Below are 22019 nucleotides of genomic sequence, written 5' to 3'. Positions count from 1 at the left end.
ACCTTAATTAGAATTAATATGTTGTAATAATGATAGCCTAGTGGGTTGTAGAACGGACTCTTGCTTCTACTAACGAGAGGCTTTAGGCCTTATATCCACCACGTTGGTCTAGTGCGAGCTGACTTCACATAACTTCGAAGTTCTTATGGATAATTCTCAGGTATATCGGTTTCTTCACGGGCTTTACTTTTACCGTTAAAGCGAATCTTCAATTAAATACACACGTAACTTATAAAAATCACTGTGTGCTCTAGGATTTTAACCCGCTGACCTTCGTCTCAGCAGTCCGTCCCCAACTAGACCATCATGCCCTTTAGTAGAACAAGTAATACCTATTAACATTTCTCCACCAGCCGACGCTGACCTCGACGACAGCAGCGAACACATAGGCGCAGGGATCACGCAAATCCAGCACCGACCGTACGCGGGTTCGCTTCTCAAGAACAACACCTACGTTTGCAGTACAGTCATACTCAACTCCTACTGGCTCATCACGCTGTCCAAGTGCTTTGATTCGTGAGTTACTATGACATAGCTTTTTATAAGAACACGGTAGAGTAACCCCACTGTAGTGGCAAAGAGTCCATATAACTCGAACGCCATACGTACGTAGTACATATATATCGATAATATAATATAAAAATAATAATATCAGCCCTGTATTATATACTTGCCCACTGCTGAGCACGGGCCTCCTCTACTACTGAGAGGGATTAGGCCTTAGTCCACCACGCTGGCCTAGTGCGGATTGGTAGACTTCACACACCCTCGAAATTCCTATTACTTCTCAGGTGTGCTGGTTTCCTCACGATGTTTTCCTTCACAGTTAAAGCAAGCGATTCACAAAGAATACACACATAATTTATTAGAAAAATGAGAGGTTTGTGCCCTTGGGATTTGAACCTGCGGACATTCGTCTCGGCAGTCCGTTCCACAACCAACTAGGCTATCGCCGCTTCTATCGATAGATTAAATAAATTTCATTTTAAGCATTAACATTAACAAAATCATGAATTAAAGGTTAATTTTACCGTGGAAAAAAGCTGTACTACATTTGTTTACGTGCACGGCTAAGCTACCCCACACCTGATGGTAAGTGGAATGGATTCCAATAGAATGTTGACTGACGAGCGATGATTACCTCTCGGCAGTCGACACAATTATACTAGCCTGTTGGAACTGGATATACACAGGCTGGTCCCTGCAACGCGACACACTTATGTGGGCTTCTAAGGCGGGTTTGAACACCTTGTATGGTATGTATGTACGGTGGTCGCTATCAGATATAAAATATATAACTACCAGCAAAATTTATTTTCAGTACAGGCTTCCACGTGGGTAAAACCACGAGTAAAGCAAATGTAAAATGTAATTTACCTACCACGCAACTAAGTGGATAGTCATTCGCCGATCCTGGCTAATGAACGGGCTGTCATTACGCAAATAAAGGTCTAAACTCTAATGACGCGGCGCGACGCAGAGTCCGTTGCTAACTAATGGTTTATTTATGTACCAGATATATTTTAGTATTAGTTTACATTGTATTAGGTGTTATATTCCCTTGTATTTAAGGTTTGAATACTTACATCTATACATATTATAAAACAAAGTCACTTTTTTGGACCGTCTGTATGTTATCGATTTTCTCAAAATCTACTGAACGGATTTTACGTAATTCGGTATGGAGATAGTTTAAGACCCTGGGAAGGTTATAGGCTATCCGGGAAAATATATAGCGGACTTTTATCCCGGGAAACTCCTCCACGCTGGCAAAGACGCAAAACCTAGTTATCAATAAAATTCGACCATATTTAGTTATTAATCCATAAGGCGATTTGGACGACTGCCGCTATCCGATGCACGATTATATACCTTCTAAGGTAAATCTTTGGATCGCGAGTTACTGCTCACTATTCTTACAAGACTCTAATTGTGTGCAGATATGCAAGTGCCTACTGTAGAGAGGCAATGCCCATGTCATAAATATTATAGTATAGTCTGTTAAGATTTCTATATATTGTCTGTGGTGTAGAGTTGCAACATTAGTTTATGTCTCCTTTGTGGTTTTCCAAAAATGTAGTCGACATGTTTCTGTTAAAATTAATAAAAGTATTTGTTTATAACACTGCATATAATTTTGAGATTGAATCCCGGAAGAAAAGCAAAATATTAACACCTACCTTCGATTAAAGAAGAAGGTTTGCTCATAGAGCGTTGACGTCTTGAAAACCACGACCGCCTACCCATAATACCAGTTCAATATGGAATCAGCGCAGCACTTTTTCAGACAAATACCTATGAAATATGTTTCCCTGGTATAAAGCGATAAATTTTGGACACGCGACCTCAATAACTCACAGTTAACTAACAATAAACAAAAAGTAACAGATTTCGCGCTAAGCATTACAAATAGATAAATACATACATTTTACGGACCTTTAGAGGACAAAAAATTTCCAGGACCCTTTACTAAGTCAAGTATCGGGAGCCGGAACAAGTTATAAGCATGTAGCGATTTTAGTTTTTCGGGATGAATTTTATTATTTATGCTTTCCTGGTGTTTGTTTTATTTATGAGAGTTAATCATCTTTAGAATGCCACAAAATGCGACTTGTAAGTCGATGTTTAATTTAGAAGTTTGTGATTGGTCGAGAGAGCAATACGTAGTCACGTGTTAGTCTCAACCAATCACAATAAAGCGATACGGAGTCGTGTCATTTTTGTCATATTCTAAGCATTGTATTGTCTCTGTTTACTACTATTTTGCGGTCATATTAACAAGAACGTCATATTCAATTATTGGAAGTACTGAGTATCATGATAATAAGTAATCATTTATTTCTCTGACTTCTAAACTCGGTATAATCTTGTGTTTCCAGAAGTCAGCATTATCTTCCTTAAATAAAAATAATTTAATAATTTCCATGTGAGGAAAAAATCATGATGTTAAACACATTGGCATATATCATGTAAAAATATACGTCAATGTATTTAACATATGTCTTAGAGTGACAAACAACATTATGTGCCTTGATACAGGTCATTTTAGAGGCAGTCATATAAACAATTAAGCTAGTAACTTTCCTTGCATTAATTTGTATTATAATGCTCTGTCAGACAATTTTAAATAAATTAAGTCAGTTCAAACATGACCTAAATTATTATCAAAAATTAACACTAACAAACCTTCTTTCCCCATAAAAGTTAATAGTAAAAATGAAGAAATACTTTTTATATCTGAACAACGCGCCTCAAAATTCCTATCGACGGTTAGAAGGGTAAGAAATAAGCGAATTTTTTTTTCAAATACTTTTAGTTTGTTTAAAAATACATAGAAAAAAGTGCTGATTATATTTGTATGAAAGTTAGTATCGTAAAATGTCGCTTAAATAAAGTAGCCTTATAACCGTCGATATAAATTTTGAGCCTATGTTTTCAGATATAAAAAGTATTTCGATGTATGAAATTCTGTCCCTTGGGCCCTATAACGAAAATCCCACGAGATTCGGACCCTATGTCGGAAATGGAGGCCCCGGTTTATTGCGACCCGCGCACATATTGGCGTATACACTCGTGTGACCACTCCGGTATTCCTCATTATTGTCGGATTTTACGGCTTGCGGATATCGGAATAGACAATGTGTAAAGAAAAAACTGACGAGGTATAAAAGGGAATCTCTCTAACTAACCCAGAAGATAGGAAAGGAACTAATGATAATGCGGGTTGCAGACCGAAAGCTAAGTTAACTTAGCTTACTTTAGCTTTGACTGCCTCAGTGGCGTAGTTAAGCGTACCAGCTACGAGCATAGCTATCGCGCTAAGGTTCTGGGTCCGCATCCCGGCTCGAGCCAGAAATAAATGTGACTGGGTTTTTTGATCTTCAAAATTACTCAGTCGCAGTAGGAGTCAGGAAGTTAGCAGTGTGACAGTCTCGTGCCTCGGAAAACACGTAACGCCGTTGGTCCTGCGCCTGAACTCTTTCATGTCATGTCGGATTGTTATCTAACCTGACTATAAGAATGAAGGAACAGAGAGTGCACCTGTGTATTGCGCACATACTTGTGCGCTATAAAATATCCTGCGTACCTGGCTGATTTCCGTTAAGATTGGCCGCAGTGGCCAAAATTCGGCTCGGAGGGATTCATTAATTCATTCAATTAATTTGCCACGGGACCTTTACGATGTATTTACGCCACATGTCTGCGAGAATATTTTTTTTTTTTACACTGAAATTGTTAATTTACTCAGCAATTACATTCACCGTCATTATTTATATAAATTCGATACAAAACGAGTAAATTAAACAATAAACTTATATTTCTCCTCCATTAAATTCTAATTAAGCTAATCGATAACGAATTAAATTGGACCAGATGTTATCACCATCTCGCTCTGTCCCAGTAAAGTCATAGGCGAGAAAGGGACAAACGAACGGATTTGCGAACTCCCGTTGTTTACAATTTGGGGGTAATCTTGAGTTAATTTCGTGCAAACATAGGGTCACGAATCGGGCTCGAGCTAAATGTTTAATTGTTCTACATTTTGGACCTTTTGTTCGACTGTGGTGGTATCTGAACCATTATATTGTTGGTCATGACCGCGGCTTTGCGTGAAGATTCATTTAATTGCAAGAAGAGTTAAAAAAAATATGTAAATTATTTAAAACCTAAAACAATAATATGGCATACAGCAATGCCAAAGTCCACAGAACCGGATTCCTACCGGCCTATTTAGGATTATTTACGTATGTCAGAATTTTTTGTTTATTGCTTTAAATGACGAGACGAGCTTGCCGTTAGCCTGATGGTAAGCGATACGACCGCCCATAAACAGCAGAAACACCAACATCTCGAATTACAAATTATTGCTTGGTATTCCACTGCGCTTCCTATCGTGAAACATAAGATGTTAAGCCTCATTATGTCCAGTAGTTACACTGGCTATATAATGCTTTTCAAACCAGAACACAACAGTGACTGCACACTACTGCTTGGCTGGTATAGCGACCACTGTACACAAGGTGTTAAAACCCGCCATAATGGCCGACGTAAGTGTCGCGTTCCGAAACAAGCCTGTATATCCGGTTCCAACAGGCCGGCATAATTGTGTCGACTGTCGAGGGGCAATAATCTCCCATCAGTCGACACTATCCGGACCCTATTCCACTCACCAGATGCATTAAGGTCACTTTGTCGTATATAAAAAGCATTAAATGAAATACAAACGATTCTAACCAATACTAATAAGTAATCACTAACGGTTTTTGTGCTCAGAGAATGAATTATGGACGTAAAAACTACTAGAATTCCAACTTCGTATTAGATTGATCCGATTGTGTTCAATAAATGGATTGCCGACAAAGACATTAAAGAGTAGCTATAGTTATAGACCGGACACCCACAACATCACGCATTTATCTTTAAAGGGGTATGCAGAGGCCAACCAGGGCATCCACATTTCGCCAAGTGTGTTCCATCTCATGATATGATAGAGGGCGAGCCTATCGCCATATCGGGCACAGATTTCAGACTCCGGACTGATACTAAGCGTAAAACCCAAATATCACTTTTACCCGGGATTCGAACCCAGGACCTCAGAGCGCTGCCGTACCGCGGCTGCAATACAACTACGTCACCGAGGCAGCTGACTGAACATCAGGACAAAATATATGCTCCAAAAGTAAAACAATTGGTAATAAGCCTGTCTTATTTGAAATGTCCGTGTGACAAGATGTCACTGCGTTGTTAAGTATTCATATAAAAATAACATATTCACTGAAAATATATTATGCGCATTGAAAACGTGCAAATCATTCATCATCATCTCAGCCACAGGAAGTCCACTGCTGAACATAGGCCTCCCTCGAAGATTTCCACGTCGACCTGTTGGAAGCAGCCTGCATCCAGCGACTTCCTGCGACCTTAGCCAGGTCGTCCGTCCACCTTGTAGGCGGGCGTCCGACATTTCTCTTGCCTGTACGTGGTCTCCACTCTGGAACCTTTCGACCCCAACGGCCATCGGTTCTTCTAGCTATATGCCCGGCCCACTGCCACTTCAACTTGCTAATCCTATGGGCTATGTCAGTAACCTTTGTTCTCCTACGGATCAAATGCAAATCATTATATGGAAAAAATATTATGTATTTTACATTGGTGTTTTGCTATTTCACGGTAGATTCAGTAACCATCACATGAGCGAAACATTTTTTGTATGACAATGTTTCCGAAAGTCCCGTCTATCTTAGCACTCTTTGAATGCCGACGAGGGTTTATTTGAGAAGTGATTACGACTATCGTATAATTTTAGTATTATCTATATAAGATCAGTTATTTATATTGATTGTTTAAATAAAATCGCTTGTTGCTTTTCCTTCCCAAAGAAACGAATGAAGTTTATTTTTTCAGTCTATACAAGATATTATTATAACATTTGGACTGTAACGAAATAGTTTTCACGATTTTGTCTGTTCTGTCGTTTTTTTTTTATTAATATATTTATTTATAATATTTGATAGACCCAATGTACAGACAAGAAATAAACAAGACAGATGAATCAAAAAATCTCGTAACTATTTCGTTACATATATAGTGTTCGCTATCCGGTCGGATATAAAATGTATCCTACCACCAGCATCACCAGCAGCGTGTAGACTCTAGTTTATACTGATTTTGAAAAGAGCAACTCTAGAGTTTTTTGCCCGTTCTTGACTGTTCAAAAATTGCTTTAGAACTGGTAGTAGAGTAAATATATATTTGTTAATACTTCAATACGTTTGCCACCATGAGATATGGAAGCCGTACTTAGATGGATCAATTATTGGTATCAATAATCGTACGCAATTATTTAAGTCCATCTAAACGTACGTAATAGCGAATTAATAACACTCCCCCCTTTTTTGAGATATATTAAAAAAACAACTATTAATAGCAATCATTAATACGTCTAACAATTTTCAATAAACGATCGATTTTTTCTACCTCAAAAATTTACCAATCAGAACAAAGTTTTATTTGACATGCTTACAAATAAGTTATTTTGATTTGTTCATTCTCGAAATTGGATTGAAGATTGATATCTTTTATTGAAAACGGCTGTAAATAAGACGTAGTCTCAAAACGCTCAGAAAATGCACTGAATACAATGGCCTTTAAAGTTGGATAAATTAGTTCAAACAGAAACTCTTACATACTGACCTACTAAAGAAATGGCATTTCAACTCTTACTGACAAGCAAAGCACAAGACACAGTGGCCTTAAAAGTTGGATAAATCTGTTTGGACTCCAAAAAACCTTTCATACTGATCTACTAAAGAATCCTGGCATTTCAACTCCTATAAGCAACTAACCGACATAACCAAGGGCGTCTCCAAGGGGGGTCAAGAGAGGCAGCTGCCACCCCCCCCCCCATAGATTCTAAAAACATTGCCAAATGTAAAGTAACCAAAGTCCTAAGTCTTTGACTTGACTTGCTTGATAGATCATTCCCGTACGTCGAAACAAGAATTCACCAATTCAATTCCTAATATTCCGTACGCTCAATCACGCTCTGCTCTACGTTAAAGCGGGAAAGAGCTAGTGAAGGAGGAACACTTGCTCTCGACTTAACCTACAATTCATAGTTTCCTCATTCCCCATAGTAAGTTGCCCCACCCCGTACGCCATCGGCTGGCTACGCTCTTAGAAATAACTAATTCAACAATTCATTCACAGAGACATAATATCGTCGTACGTGAGCCACAAAAACCTCGCCAATTTCTCCGTTAGAGTGGGCAGCTCCTACAACAATAAGGGCGGGTCGTTGTATAAGGTAATGTGATTTACGCTGATTTATTGGTAAAGGATTGTGAATAGTCTTTGTTACTTCATTGTTAAGAGTTATATTTAACCATATAGTAGCATCCTTAGACGGACAGGTTTCTTGATCCAATCAGAGATTAATAAAAAAAGATTCAAGATAATATATCTGAATTTTCTGGGTATTTTTGAGATATGTAAATAGTTTCCGAGTATGCTGTCACTAGTTCAATCAAACGTGTTGTGGGCATACGTGATGGGGTACCGCGCTATCTCTTTCTCACGTAAGCAGTGTTATGGTCGATGACACACGATGACGTCACAATTTGCTACCACAGTTTGACAGCTGCCCCTTCTACGAAATTTTAATGCTGCATAGTTTATAGCGTGGATTTTGAAAATACTTTTTTCTGTTAGTTTTTGGATGATATATATTATTGATGGATATATTTAAAAAAAATAGTCAACTACCGTATTATTTACAGATCAAAATGTTGATAAACAACTTCGATCTAAAAGTGTCAGCGGTGAAGTTGGAAGCTCCTTTAGAGTTCGGCTCGCGGGTCCAGGCGGCACAATTGGCCAAACCTGACGAAGAAGTGGAGCTTGGCTATCTAGCGTCGATGATTGCCTGGACTCCTACTTCGGTAAGTATATGAGATTTTTGGGAATTCAAACATCAGGGAAACCAGAACATATAATTTATTTCTGCTTGTTCCGACATGGAGCTAAGAACCACTATTGTACTTAGTCAGTTAGTTAGTTTTTTTTGGAATCTGAAGATATTTTAGTTTTTGAACTTGGTGAATCTCTTGGACTACTCTCTTTACTCCACAAAGAAATTAACCATATAGAGTACATAGCTATATTTAGCTCGTTAGTTAACTTATTTAAATACATAATATGCACAAACTCCAGGAGTAAATGGCACAATGTTTTGTAGCATATTCGAGTGGTGAACGCGCCCATCATCGAAGCTTCGATCTGTGACGACAACACCAAGCTTCTACCAGGACACTATATCTGCGTGGGAGGTGTTCAAGACCTTAATCGTCACTTTTGTAGGGTAAGTAATGTAAAATTCATTATCATTATATACTTGATGCAGTAGATAAAAAAGGGCAAAATTTTTTTTCTGGTACATATTTTATCCTCTCGTATAGCGATCACCGTACACAAAGTGTTAAAACACGCCATAGTGGCCCACGTAAGTGTGCCGCATGCTGGGATTAGCCTGTGTATTCGGTTCCAACCGGCCGGAATAATTGTGTCGACTGTCGATGGGTAATCATCTTTCGTCAGTCGACATTCTATTGGAACCCACTCCTCATAAAATCAGATGCAGTGGGGTCTCATTAGCGTGCCCGCAAAAAAAATCATTTTACTAAAATTTTGGACCTATAAAATGTAATAAATATTTTATTGAGTTTTATATGTGTAGTATGAACCTATTCAGCTATAGTGCGAAATTTAAACAAATTAAAGGAGTCTCCACAAACAATTTCCTATCTAAGTAATAAAATGTATAACAAATGATTTATTCAGTGAAACCTAAATAGGGTAGTTTCCTGTGTTTAAATTTGTACATTACTTTTACGCATCAAAAAATAACACGAAAAGATTTTTTTTTTGTGAAATCAGTAAACATATAGACATTGAAATAATAGACTAATACAGCAATCCTGTTACACTTATAAGTAGAAATCATATACCATTTTAAAATTAACAATTCCTTTACAGCAAGACAACGGCGGAGCAGTAATTCAAAACGAAACACTGATCGCGATATCATCGTTCCTCCAACCATGCGCAGTCTACACAAAACCCACGCCTTCCCCAAAGTTTCCAGTTTCGCCAGATGGTTAGACTCGGTGATATGGGATGAAGGGAACCGGCCAATCACCACCGCAGCACCAACCACCACACAAACCACCAAACCACCTAACACCACAGAGAGTTCTACAGGCCTAAACCCATATTTTGCTGATCCTAGCAAATTTCTGCTTACTCTACCATTCGATCCTATCAACGTGCCATTGGAACCGGCAGAAGATAATTCTGTGATACCAAGAATGAGTCTGTACGAGTCGTATTTGCAGAATATGGCTAGGGCGAAGACTTCAACAACCCATGACCCGAATGCCGAAGAGGATAGGAGGGAATGGTTGAGGAAATTCGGAAAGAAGTTGCCAATATTCATGCCAAAGAAGTATGCGCAGTATGATTATAGTTAAATAATATTTAATGCTGAGGTATTTTGTTTTACATTTCTATACTTTAAGAACCTTATTGTAATAGACTCTCTGTACTATTCAATTAAGAAAAATAATTATTAAGTTAATTTTATTCTTAAATAGTTTGAACACACATCATGGTGTCGGAAAAAATGTAACAACATGATTTCGGTTTTGCTAAGTTATTAAGATAAAAGACATAAAGCACATGATATTCATTTGTACAGTATTTTATTGCATTTTTTATTGCTTTGAATGAGGAGACGAACTTGCCGTTCGCCTGACGGTAAGCGATACGACTGCCCATGAAAAGCAGAAATACCATCCAACACCTTGAATCACAAAGTATTGTTTGGTACTCCACTTTGCTCGCCATCCTGAGACATGAGATGTAAAGTCTTAATATGTCCAGTAGTTACACTGGCTACAAATTCTCATTTTTGTTGTTGATTTTACGGCTTTCGATTACCCATCATATTCGAAGTATTTTAATAACATAAAGATTTCTTCTTGATCCTTCTTAACTTTAGGTTTAATGTTAGAAAGACTGGAATTTATCAACATCTTTATTTTTATTAACTAATTTACTGTTACTTTCCATCTACAAAGCAAGTTATTTGTTAGCTTCTATTTCGCTGAACCTTTTGTAAATGTGGGTAGTCCGAATATCTAATTAGGTTAATGGGTTGAACTGTTCCATTGATGTACGAAATATGTTTGAATGCTTTGTAGGTTTAATGTACAGTCATTTACAAAGTATCTAAACAAAATCGGAATTCAAATCATCTTTACACGTTTAGTTTTTTTTCTGAGTAAAGTATTACCATTCTATTTTATTTTTTGAAGAAAAAATAAATGTTGATTAGAACCATCGATATATAGATATATGTACTACGTACTAGATCTGGCGTTCCGTACTCATCTTGTTCGACTCAACTGTACTGCAATCCGTACACCTGACTTTAATATGATTTCAACATTGACAGCGTGTGGTTATCTACGGAGTGGCGCTCATAATATAAGAACTCGAGTCTAAGTGTAAACCTGGATGAGAATAAAAAATATAAGTTAAATAAGTAAAATTAATTGTTGTTCAAGTGAATAAATAGGTTACAACAGTGTCTGTTTGGTTGCCATTTTAGTTCAGATTTTGAACATTTAGTTAATATGGACGTTCGTGTCTATAGAATATAAGCCAATGGCAACTATAATTTCAGTGCAAATGCGCCTCTATCCACTTGCGCTTAAGGGTTACAGAATATCCTGCTAATATTATAAATGCGAAAATCTGTAAAGACGTTTAGATGTTAGTTAGAAGTAAATGCAAAAACAGCTGAACAGATTTGGATGAAATTTTACACACAGACCATGACTTTTCACACACGGCGAAAAGTGGGTGCCCTGGTTGCATCTCTGCCTACCCCTTTAGGGATAAACGCATGATATGTTTTTTTTAATTGCTTTGAATGACGAGATAAATTTGCCGTTCGCCTGATAATAAGCGACACGACCTGTCATAAACAGTAGAAACACCATCCAACACTTTGAATTACAAAGTATTGTTTTGTATTCCACTGCGTTCGCCATCCTAAGACATGAGATGTTAAGTATGTCCAATAGTTATACTTGCCACAATGTTCTTCAAACCGGAACACAACAGTGACTACACACTGCTGCTTGGCGGAAATAGACAGTGCGGTGGTACCAGGCAGACTCTCACATATGAGATACCTACCACCAGTAGAAATACGTGTTTTGTCTTTCTTACTTTTTATGCCGGATATCCCTAATTCTTTTTATTCCACGAAACGTCTTTGACGCAAACAAAGCTGTCTGAAAACATAATTAATGTTCCATACATCACCAGTATCCATCTGGGACGTAGTTGGAATATATTACGGGCATCAAATAATTATAATTTATGCCAATAGTTAATACATTAACCCTTGCAAATCCCGGCTGAGTTCATGTCAAGGTTTTGAGGCAGGGGCGGAGTTAGGGAGTTTAACCCCCCAATTACGAATTAAGTGTGCGTATTTTTTTATTTTTAACCGACTTCAAAAAAAGGAGAAGGTTCTCAATTCGATTGTATTTTTCTTATGTTTGTTACGTTAGAACTTTTTACTGGGTGCACTAACTTTGATGTTTTTTTTATTCGAAAGCTAATGCTTTCCGTTTGGTCGCATATAAATTTTATTATTGTTGGACCCTTAAATTCGGAGATACATCAAAAAACTCTTAAAATTATGTCCTCAACTATGATTTCATCAACGTATACTGATTTTTAATAACACAAAAAAGCAAATAAATAAAAACTTATTAACAAAACATGACACCGCTTTGCAAAACCAAAAATTAATTTAATAACAACAGTAAGGCAATGTCAAAAAGTCCCTGTGAGTATAAGGTTACACACAGTAATCATATATCTTGTGTTTGCTCATAAGACAGTTTCATTTATGTAACTAGTTTTGCGTACTAATAAAAAAATAAACGTTACAAATTGCCAAAAAAAATCACAAACACGAACGTATGATGAAATTCCAAATTCAAACATTCAAAAGGTCAGATTCGGGTCAGCGGTAAGTAATTATCAACTGTTACTTTGTAGTCCGTGCCAACTGCCCACCAAATGGCAAAACGACACTTGTGGTACTCCACAAGAGGGCTTTTATACCAAGCGATAAATGTCGACCTATAAATACACAACACGGCAGTAAATATATTGTTAAACGCTCTTTTTAATTTTAAACATTTGTTACGCGCCGCTGTCCTAGTCGATGACATCGGTCGTTTCCGGAAGTATTCGGCTGCGCGGTCAAGCTGGCAGAAGAGAAAATATGTCACGCGGCGACTATTCCATTATTCTCTCTGGTGTTACACGCTCTTTTTACAGTAAACATTATATAAGCAAAAATAATTACAGAATACAAGTTTAGACATCTTTTAACTACGTGCAACCAGAGAGAATAATAGAATAGTCGCCGCGTGACACATCTCCTCTGCCAGCCTGCCCGCGCAGCCGAGTACTTCTGGAAACGCCCGATGTCATTGGCTAGGATAGCGGCGCTAACAATATCGAGCTATAGAAAGATAATACTCGACAATACATGTAGGAATGGAACGTGTGATGCATGGAATGGAATGTAATGCGTGACTGAGATAGAAGAGAGAAGAGTAGATGGCATACGTAATTTTGGAAGATGGAAAAAAGACGTTAGTTAAATGTTAGACGAAGGCACCGTAATAAAGTGGATAAATTGACATTCCGCACATCCAATGGCCTCGCAAAGGGGGGTAGGTAGGGGCAGCTGCCCCCCTAGAGGTTCTAAAACTCGAATTAATTCACAAATTCCATTACGAATATTCCGTACGTTCAATTACACTCTGTCCTATGTTATTATTAAAGCAGGGTAGGGAAAGTCGCGGTGAATATGTGTTCTCGACTTTACCTACAATTCATACTTTACTAATTCTCCATATCCAACCCTCCCCCCACCCTCCTGGGCCATCGGCTGGCGACGCTCTTGCACACATCTTTAGTTTGTGCCTATCTTTATTTTCAATTATATTTTCCCGGGATAAGCCTGTAGTACACAGGAGTAATGTAGCTTCCTATTAGGAAAGAATGCTCAAAATCGGTTCAGTACTTCTAGAGATTAGCACCTATGTACAATCACACAAAAATTCCTCTTTCTAATATACAAGATAATTTTGACATTGCGTCACTAAATAAAACCACATACTTATCTACTTGGAAATAACAATCTACAATAAGTTACTTGAGTCGTAGACGTAAAATAAAAAACATAAAAAAAAAAAATCACGTCGAATTAATAACCTCCTCCCTTTTTTGAAGTCGGTTAATAAAAAAGTGCAAGTTTCGAACAAAATAAGTACTTATTAATAAAAAGTAATTTTAATTTTACGCGCCCTAATGCCGCTACTACTACTCTAAGAGAATTCGTCGCAGCGGCAACAGCATACTTTCAGTCAGAAATACACTCACACACACGCTATATTCGCATTATACTACAAAATGATCAAAAAATCGAAACAACTAAAACCAAAATTTTTGGTGAACATCTCTGTTATTAATGGATGATTTTTGGGCACAATGGCAAAGGTGAAGACGAGTATGTGGTTTCATTTAGTAACGCAATATCAAAATATCCCTTACTAAACTAAAGAATATAGATAAAAGTGTCATAAAATAAGTCAAAGGTATCATGAATCTATGTTCCACCATCCATAGGTCTATTAAGTCCAAGTAATTTCTCCTTTAATTCGTACTCGCCTTGCAGTTAAAGCCTACATTCCCCATTAAGGCGGTGGCCGGCTGGGTTATTGGCAAATTCCTAACTCTCCGCGCCTAACTTCAAGCGAGTCTAGTTTTTGAAACTAGATCAATGGATCGATTCTTGCTCCTATGTTCTATCTGCACGTCAGGTTAACTGGTAGAGAATGTCTCTGGTATTAAGAACGGCTTTACATATTTTATATGAAATGCAATAAATCTATATATATATAAAAATGAATCCCTATTTCCCTTGGTCACGCCATCACGCGTGAACGGCTGGACCGATTTCACTATTTTTTGTTGTGTTTGTTATTGTCAGGTGGAGGTTCTAATGAAAGAATAAATTCAAAAACTTGCGCGGAAAATTAGAAAATGTAAGAAAACTTAACGAAAATATTAATTTTATATAACTTTCAATTGTTTGAAATAACTGTCAGCGATTGACAGAATGCGCGCTGCAATACTACCAGCTCGTAATGGCAGCGACTTTGGGCTAAATACTGTAAAGTTCTGAAGTAAGAAGTATGAAGCTAAATTATATTAACCCGTAATTGGCGCCATTGATATTGCCCATATCATGCGGGACTGTGACCACTTACCAGCTTTAACTCGCCTTTAAAAGCTTTAGAACAAACATCTATAAACATTTTGAACCTTACAGCTTCACAAATAAGACCTTAAATAAGGACACACTTACAGACAAACAAGTACCTTGCCGTTGGTGCCGTAATTTTTTTTTTATATCAGGTCTCGGCACAATGACTTCACTACACCTGATGTTAAACGAAGTGAAGCATATAGGAAATGCCGAGACGAATGTCCGCAGGTTCAAATCCCAAGGGCACATACCTCTGACTTTTCTAAAAAAATATGTGTGTATTCTTTGTGAATTATCGCTTGCTCTAACGGTGATGGAAAATATCGTGATAAAACCTGCATTCCTGAGAAGTTTTCTATAGGAATTTCGAGGGTGTGTGAAGTCTACCAATCCGCACTAGGCCAGCGTGGTGGACTAAGGCCTAATCCCGCTCAGTGATTGAGGAGGCCCGTGCCCAACAGTGGGACAGTATATAATACAGGGCTGATATAATTATATTATTATTATTAAAGGATACAAGCATCCCCGAACGGTCGAAACAATCATGCCGGCCTGCATAATTGCTTCTTCACGCTCCCCTTGAAGGACCCTAAGTTGTAGGAAAGAACACGTATGCTGAAAAACCATTACTCAGCTTGGTGCGGCGGCTTAGTGCGAAACCCTAAAAATAAACTATTATTCTCAGCTTTAGTTTTGCAAACAAAACGTTGTCGCGACAGAATGTCATTTTTGGACGTAATTTCGTAGGCATGATAGCAAAATGGAATGTTTGGGCTTAGTATTATAATAGGGTGGCCATGCTGCATCGAAATGGGGATATTTTGACAAATGACGAGACGAGCAAGCCACTTGAATGATGGTATCTGACTACAAATAAAAACGACACCCCGAAGTTTGAATTGCAGTATTGGATTCAGCGTTTTCATCATTGAAAAGCGGCGATAGCTTAGTTGGTTTTGGAACGGACTGAGATGAATTTCCGTAGGTTCAAAACCCAAAGGCACACACCTCTAACTTTTCTAAATGTTATGTGTGTATTCTTTGTGAATTATCGCTTGCTTTAACGATGAAGGAAACCATCGTGAGGAAACCTGCATACCTGAGAAGTTCTTATAGGAATTTCGAGGGAGTGTGAAGTCTACCAATCCGCACTAGGCCAGCGTGGTGGTCTAAGGCTTAATCCCTCTCAGTAGTAGAGGAGGCCCGCGCCCAGCAGTTGGACGGTATATAACACAGGGCTAATATTATTTTATTGGATTTAGCGCTTTAAGACATAAGATTTTAAGTCTCATAATGCCCAGTGATTACATTTGATTTTGTAATTTATGTCATGCAAACCGAAATCAAATCAATTTATTTTGCATAAAACAATAGTGCTTCGAGTCTATACTGATTGGTGACACAAATCGAAACAGCTGTGCTTTGAGTGTATACTGCTTGGTGACAGACGATGGCGATGGTATATAATCTGACTTACTGCGACATACATACAATTAAATATAATGTCGATAATAAATTACTTTATTGTTAAATTATATAAAGACGAATGAAGGCCTAATTGACTTAAGCAATATATAAGTATTATTTTTGAAATCAAATAAGCTTCAAATAACTCTGAAAATGTGCTAACTATAATGTATATTTAATGTCGCTTAAATTATATTTTCACAAGTCGATAACATATGTTGCCCACATTTTAGTAAATAAAGCATAATCGTATCCATAAAATATACAGCTTATAAAAATGTCTCGACAGTCCAGAAATCAAGTCTCAAGAATATCCCAGCATCAACTTAAACAATGGACACCTCAGCTACTAAGTGTGTTAATGGCATAACGATGTTTGGTGTGACGAGACTGTGGAACTACCAAACACAGCGGGGAGTTTATTCTCAACCGTTCGATATTATGGTTTTAAGGTTTACATTCGCTCGACAAAATTACGAAGCATGGTGGTATTCCATACACACACGTCACTCATCTACGTATCCTATCGATATATCACTCATATTGCAGACTCCGGGCTGATCATCATTTCAACCCTTGAATCGTCCACTGCTGGACATAGGCCTCCCCACTGAGCGCCACAGGGACCGGTTCTGGGACGCCCTCATCCATCGGACTCCGGCGACCCTCACCAGATCGTCGGTCCATCTCGTGGGGGCCTTCCTACGCTGTGTCTCCCGGGCTGATACTAAGCAGTAAAACTAAACATCACTTTGCCCACCCCTAGATTCGAACCCGGTGCCTACACCTGCCACGATTGTAAATGTGTGTTGTTCTGTGTTCCGTTTCTGTGATTTTCATTTATTTACACACACTCACACCTTAATCCCCGAAGGGGTAGGCAGAGACGAAATAATGAACAGTCGACCAATAGTAACAATTATATGACATTTCAATTTTGGCCGACACAGCGACAATACCTAATAATTCAAGAAAACTATTTTACGGATTTTATCGGAGTCATTATATTATTATATTATATTATGCTAAGCTGGTTTTGGTATTTGGAGAGGATGGATGATAGGAGAATGACAAAGAGGGTTTATAAGGCGAATGTGGATGGAAGAGCCGGTAGAGGTCGACCGTACCGAACCTTCGAATGTCAGATATCTGACATTCTTAGCAAGGACAGGTCAAAAGTGCCCTGAACCGGCGGGAATGCATGAAAAGATTGATAAAGGTGGAGGAAGCGAGAGAAGTATGCCAGAACCGTGCCAAGTAGCAATCTATAGTCTCTGCCCATCCTTATGAGATAGAGGCGTGATACTATGTCAATAATAATCATTAATACCCAATAAATATATAAGTACATTCCACACATTAGCGAATATGTCGAAGTATTAATCGTAATAAGAATTAGACCCCGCTTTCCGCCACACGTTGCGAACAATTAGCACACTTTTTCGAGATACTAAAGCTTGTAGTCAATGGAAACTATACTCTTTCATTTGAAGCCTCGCTCCGTTTCTATAGAACTGGTATGAAGGCTGTGCTATATTGGAAAGATATATGACGAGCATTTTATTTATTGCTTTAAATGACGAGACGAGCTTGCCGTTCGCCTGATGGTAAGCGATACGACAGCCCACAAACAGTATAAACACCATCCAACACCTTGAATTACAGAGTATTGTTCGGTATTCCACTGCGCTCGCCATCCTGAGACATGAGATGCTAAGTCTTATTATGTACAGTAATTACACTGGCTACAATGCCCTTCAAACTGGAACACAACAGTGACTAAACACTGCTGCTTGGCAGTAGATATAGTCGTTGCGGTGGTACCTACCAAGGAGGACTCTCACATATGAGACACTTACCACCAGTAAAATATGTCTATACTGCCGTGGTAAATGCGAAAGTTTGTAAAAATGTTTGAATATTTATTAGAAATAAACACAAAAATTGCTGAACGGATTTTGATGAAATTTAACATTAAGATAGATCATGTCTTATGTTAACACTAGCTTTTGCCCGCGGCTCCGCCCGCGTTATAAAGTTTTTCAGGCTAAAGTTTTCCGTTATAAAAGTAGTAGTTTCCCGGGAGCCTATGTTCTTCCCAGGGTCTCAAACTGTCTCCATACCAAATTTCATCTTAATACGTTGGGTAGTTTTTGAGTTTAATACGTTCAGGCAGACAGATGCAGCGGGGACTTTGTTTTATAATATATTTTTTAGAACTTTTTAAGTGAAACATTCCCGTCATACATCATTGTTGCATAACTTTAACCGTTTACGCAGAGCAGGCAACGGAAGCTCTCAAAACTCATAATTTTCCCCGTTTTTGCAACATGTTTCATTACTGCTCCGCTCCTATTGGTCATAGCGTGATGATATATAACTTTGAGCACTCCACAAACAAAGGACTATTCAACACAAAAATATTTTTCAGTTCGAATCGGTAGTTCCTGAGATTAGATATTACTGCTCCGCTCCTATTGGGTATAGCGTGATGATATATAGCTTATAGCACTCCACGAACAAAGGGCTATCCAACGCAAAAAGAATTTTTCAGTTTGGACCGGTAGTTCCTGAGATTAGCCATTACTGCCCCGCTCCTATTGGGTATAGCGTGATGATATATAGCCTATAGCACTCCACGAACAAAGAGCTAACCAACGTAAAAAGAATTTTTCAGTTTGGACCGGTAGTTCCTGAGATTAGCGCGTTCAAACAAACAAACAAACAAACAAACTCTTCAGCTTTATATAATAGTATAGATATACACATTCATGCCTTTATCCTTAAAGGGTAGGTAGAGTAGTATCCAAAGGGGCAGAAAGAGGCGCAAGAAACGCTCCTACTCCTCACTATATGAGCACCGTTTTATGTGACAAAGATCGAGCTTGTCGCCATACCGGGCAAAAATTCCAGACTCCGGGCTGATACTGAGCAGAAAATCCAACATCGCTTTGCTTGCCCAGGATTCGAAAGACTCAGAGAGGTAGTTACAACGCGCAAGCAAGAGTCATACTACGAACTATACTTAACAGTGGCGAAAGGTGAAATTTTCCAAAAGGGAACCCGACACAACACATAGGGACTATGCATAAATACAGTTTGCAAATCGTTCTAATGATAATTAGATTCTACAGAAATTCTACATAAAGGAAGTCAGCAGGAATCGGTATAAACGGACTCTTCGCCACTGGTACTCAGGCTAAATGAATATAAAGACAGAATGGCATCGATATATATGTACTACGTATTAAATCTGTCGTTCCGAACACTTACTGTGTTCAATTGAAGTGTACTGCAATCGGTGGTTGTCATTTTACTTATATTCTATTTATAGCGCTTTAGAACTGCGTGTTTATAGTTTGGTTAGACGATTGATGTTTTAGCGCTGCAGCGAACTTTAGTTCCAACTCCAGATTATGAACAAATATTTTATATGGATACGTGTCTATAGAATATACATAAATGCTAACGGAAAATATTCTCTATACTGTCGTAATAAGACTGGCCTCTATTACGGCTAAATATTTATGTCAGATGTACTCAGAGATAAGTCCCTTCAAAGGCATAAGGCTTCGTGGCTTAACACCCTTTCTCCCGAAGAGCTCGTAGACTTATCCTAATATTTCATCATAAGTAAAGTCACGCATGACGCTGCTCCATTATGCCTTTCTTTTGTACGCTTTGGTTTATTAAAGAAATTCTGTCATTCATATGAAGCGGAAATTGACATGAGATTTTATTTTATTGCAGTACTAGATATTGCTCGCGGCTTCACCCGCGTGAAGTGTTTTCCGTGATAATGATCCCGTTTTATATTTTCCTGGGATAAAATGGAGTCTATATTTTAAGTTAGATCTCCAGCAATACATCGGTGAAAACTGCATTCTATTCTATGCAGTAGTTTTTGCGTGATGCGTGTACAAACATACAGGCTGAGAATAATTCTAACAACTGTTGTTTTGGCTTCTGTTATTCTAATTGAGAACCCTTATATTAGTTGTTCTTCTGTATCTATAACGTACAATCATCGGCCTGAACAATTTTTATTTATATGGAATGTTTTTTTTATATAATCTATATTTAATGCTACTAGTACAAATACTATGCGTTCTATAAATTGCATTACAGTTAACTGACATACGGCGAGTCCTACTTAGACATACGGAGGTATATATACTGCGCGTTGTGCAAATTCTGCTACCGCAACTCAGAATCGACTATCGCAATCTAGTGTGATTATTAGGCATTATTTCCTAACTGTCAATCCATCTCGCAGTTCCAGGAATATTGACGGGATAGCGGTGTAATTGTGCCGTTAAAATAAGAATTAATACCAAATGTCCCAAAAGAGTTGTTAACGAAGATTGGTCCAATTGGTTCTTAGGCAATCATATGACTTAATTTTCTTTTACACAGAAAAACCGCGAGGTGACACACGGATCACGCTTTCTTTCCCGAAGGAGTAGGCAGAGGTGCAATCAATGAACTCATTTAGCCAAATGTTCTAGCGTATGTGTGTAGACAGTACGAATACAAATAAAATGTTCATTAATTCATGTATTCAAACACGCCAGACTGTTTTCATTAATAATACCTGCACTAAAATCTCTAGTCATTACTTACGTACGTATGAAATAGTTCCAAGCTCGCCAGCGATATTAATTTTAGAAGCAATATTGTGTTTGCAAATAATATATTCAAACGCTTTAGAAACATGTTTCCTAAACATTTAATGTTAGAAATTGTACGGAGTACGATATGGCAAAGAAGTAAACTTTGCAAGTTGAAACAGCTGAGATCTTTCCTGTTTAATTATTTGCGTTTGATCATGTGCGTAACCATTATACAAAAACAATTATATTGGACATATTTATTTCGTGTAAATTAATATTTTTTAAATAAAATAAAATTTATTGGAAAACCAACAGCTATCATACAAATTAATTACAAAATAAACTAAACAAATGGCCATTTACACGTTTTCACTATTACGTAACATATACGATGTAGAGTTTTCTATAACATTATAAGTAAGAGTAATTAATAATTGTGTATGTCGCCACACTGTCGACCTAAGTTAAGTTACTTCATAAAGAAAGCTAGTCTTAGCAACCGTCGCATCGAAGTAATTATTGTATTGAAGGGATCTATATCAAAATTTTCGTAAATTGTGTTAAAATTTTTGCTTGCTCGCACTGTGTATGTATTTTCTCTATAATTAAAGGCAGCTGATAGAACTTGAACGGAAGGATTAAACCTAATTAATTGACCTGGGATTCTGAATGTTTTTATATATAATATGAATTTAGCTGGCTGATATTGTAAATATCATTGTAGTTTCCATAACGATGGGAAAATAACAAGAACAAAAATGGTGTTTCTGTTATACATTCGATGTAGCGTAAACTCAGCTAATAGTAAATAAACTATCCAGTATTATAAATTCTAAGGGCGTTATTACTCTGCAATATATCCCATTATAATATTGCTTAGCATGAACATTAACATTGCATAATTTGAATAAGAAAATACATTTTCCCCAATGGATAAGAAAAATATCGTTTACCACGACAAAACTTTTCCTTTTATCCACCAAGGCTTCATAAAGTTAAGGGAGTGATTGTAA

At 37.7% G+C, this 22019-nt stretch overlaps 1 protein-coding gene across 1 annotated transcript; it reads left to right on the top strand.

Annotated features, from left to right (window-relative positions):
• Positions 1 to 353: 353 nt before the first annotated feature.
• On the top strand, positions 354 to 10246 carry LOC119192210 (complement factor D-like; the record flags this gene model as incomplete). The annotated part of the gene is given in 6 exon segments (XM_037446047.1): positions 354 to 516; positions 7711 to 7807; positions 8280 to 8441; positions 8738 to 8860; positions 9535 to 9610; positions 9613 to 10246. Coding segments are annotated over 6 exon segments (1037 nt in total), but the record flags the coding sequence as incomplete, so codon positions are not given.
• Between the last annotated feature and the right edge of the window lie 11773 nt (positions 10247 to 22019).

The sequence above is a fragment of the Manduca sexta genome, unplaced genomic scaffold (assembly GCF_014839805.1).
Source record: "Manduca sexta isolate Smith_Timp_Sample1 unplaced genomic scaffold, JHU_Msex_v1.0 HiC_scaffold_2491, whole genome shotgun sequence".
Taxonomy (NCBI): domain Eukaryota; kingdom Metazoa; phylum Arthropoda; class Insecta; order Lepidoptera; family Sphingidae; genus Manduca; species Manduca sexta.
The sequence above is the reverse complement of the archived record's forward strand: the minus strand, read 5'-3'. Positions and strand labels throughout refer to the sequence as shown.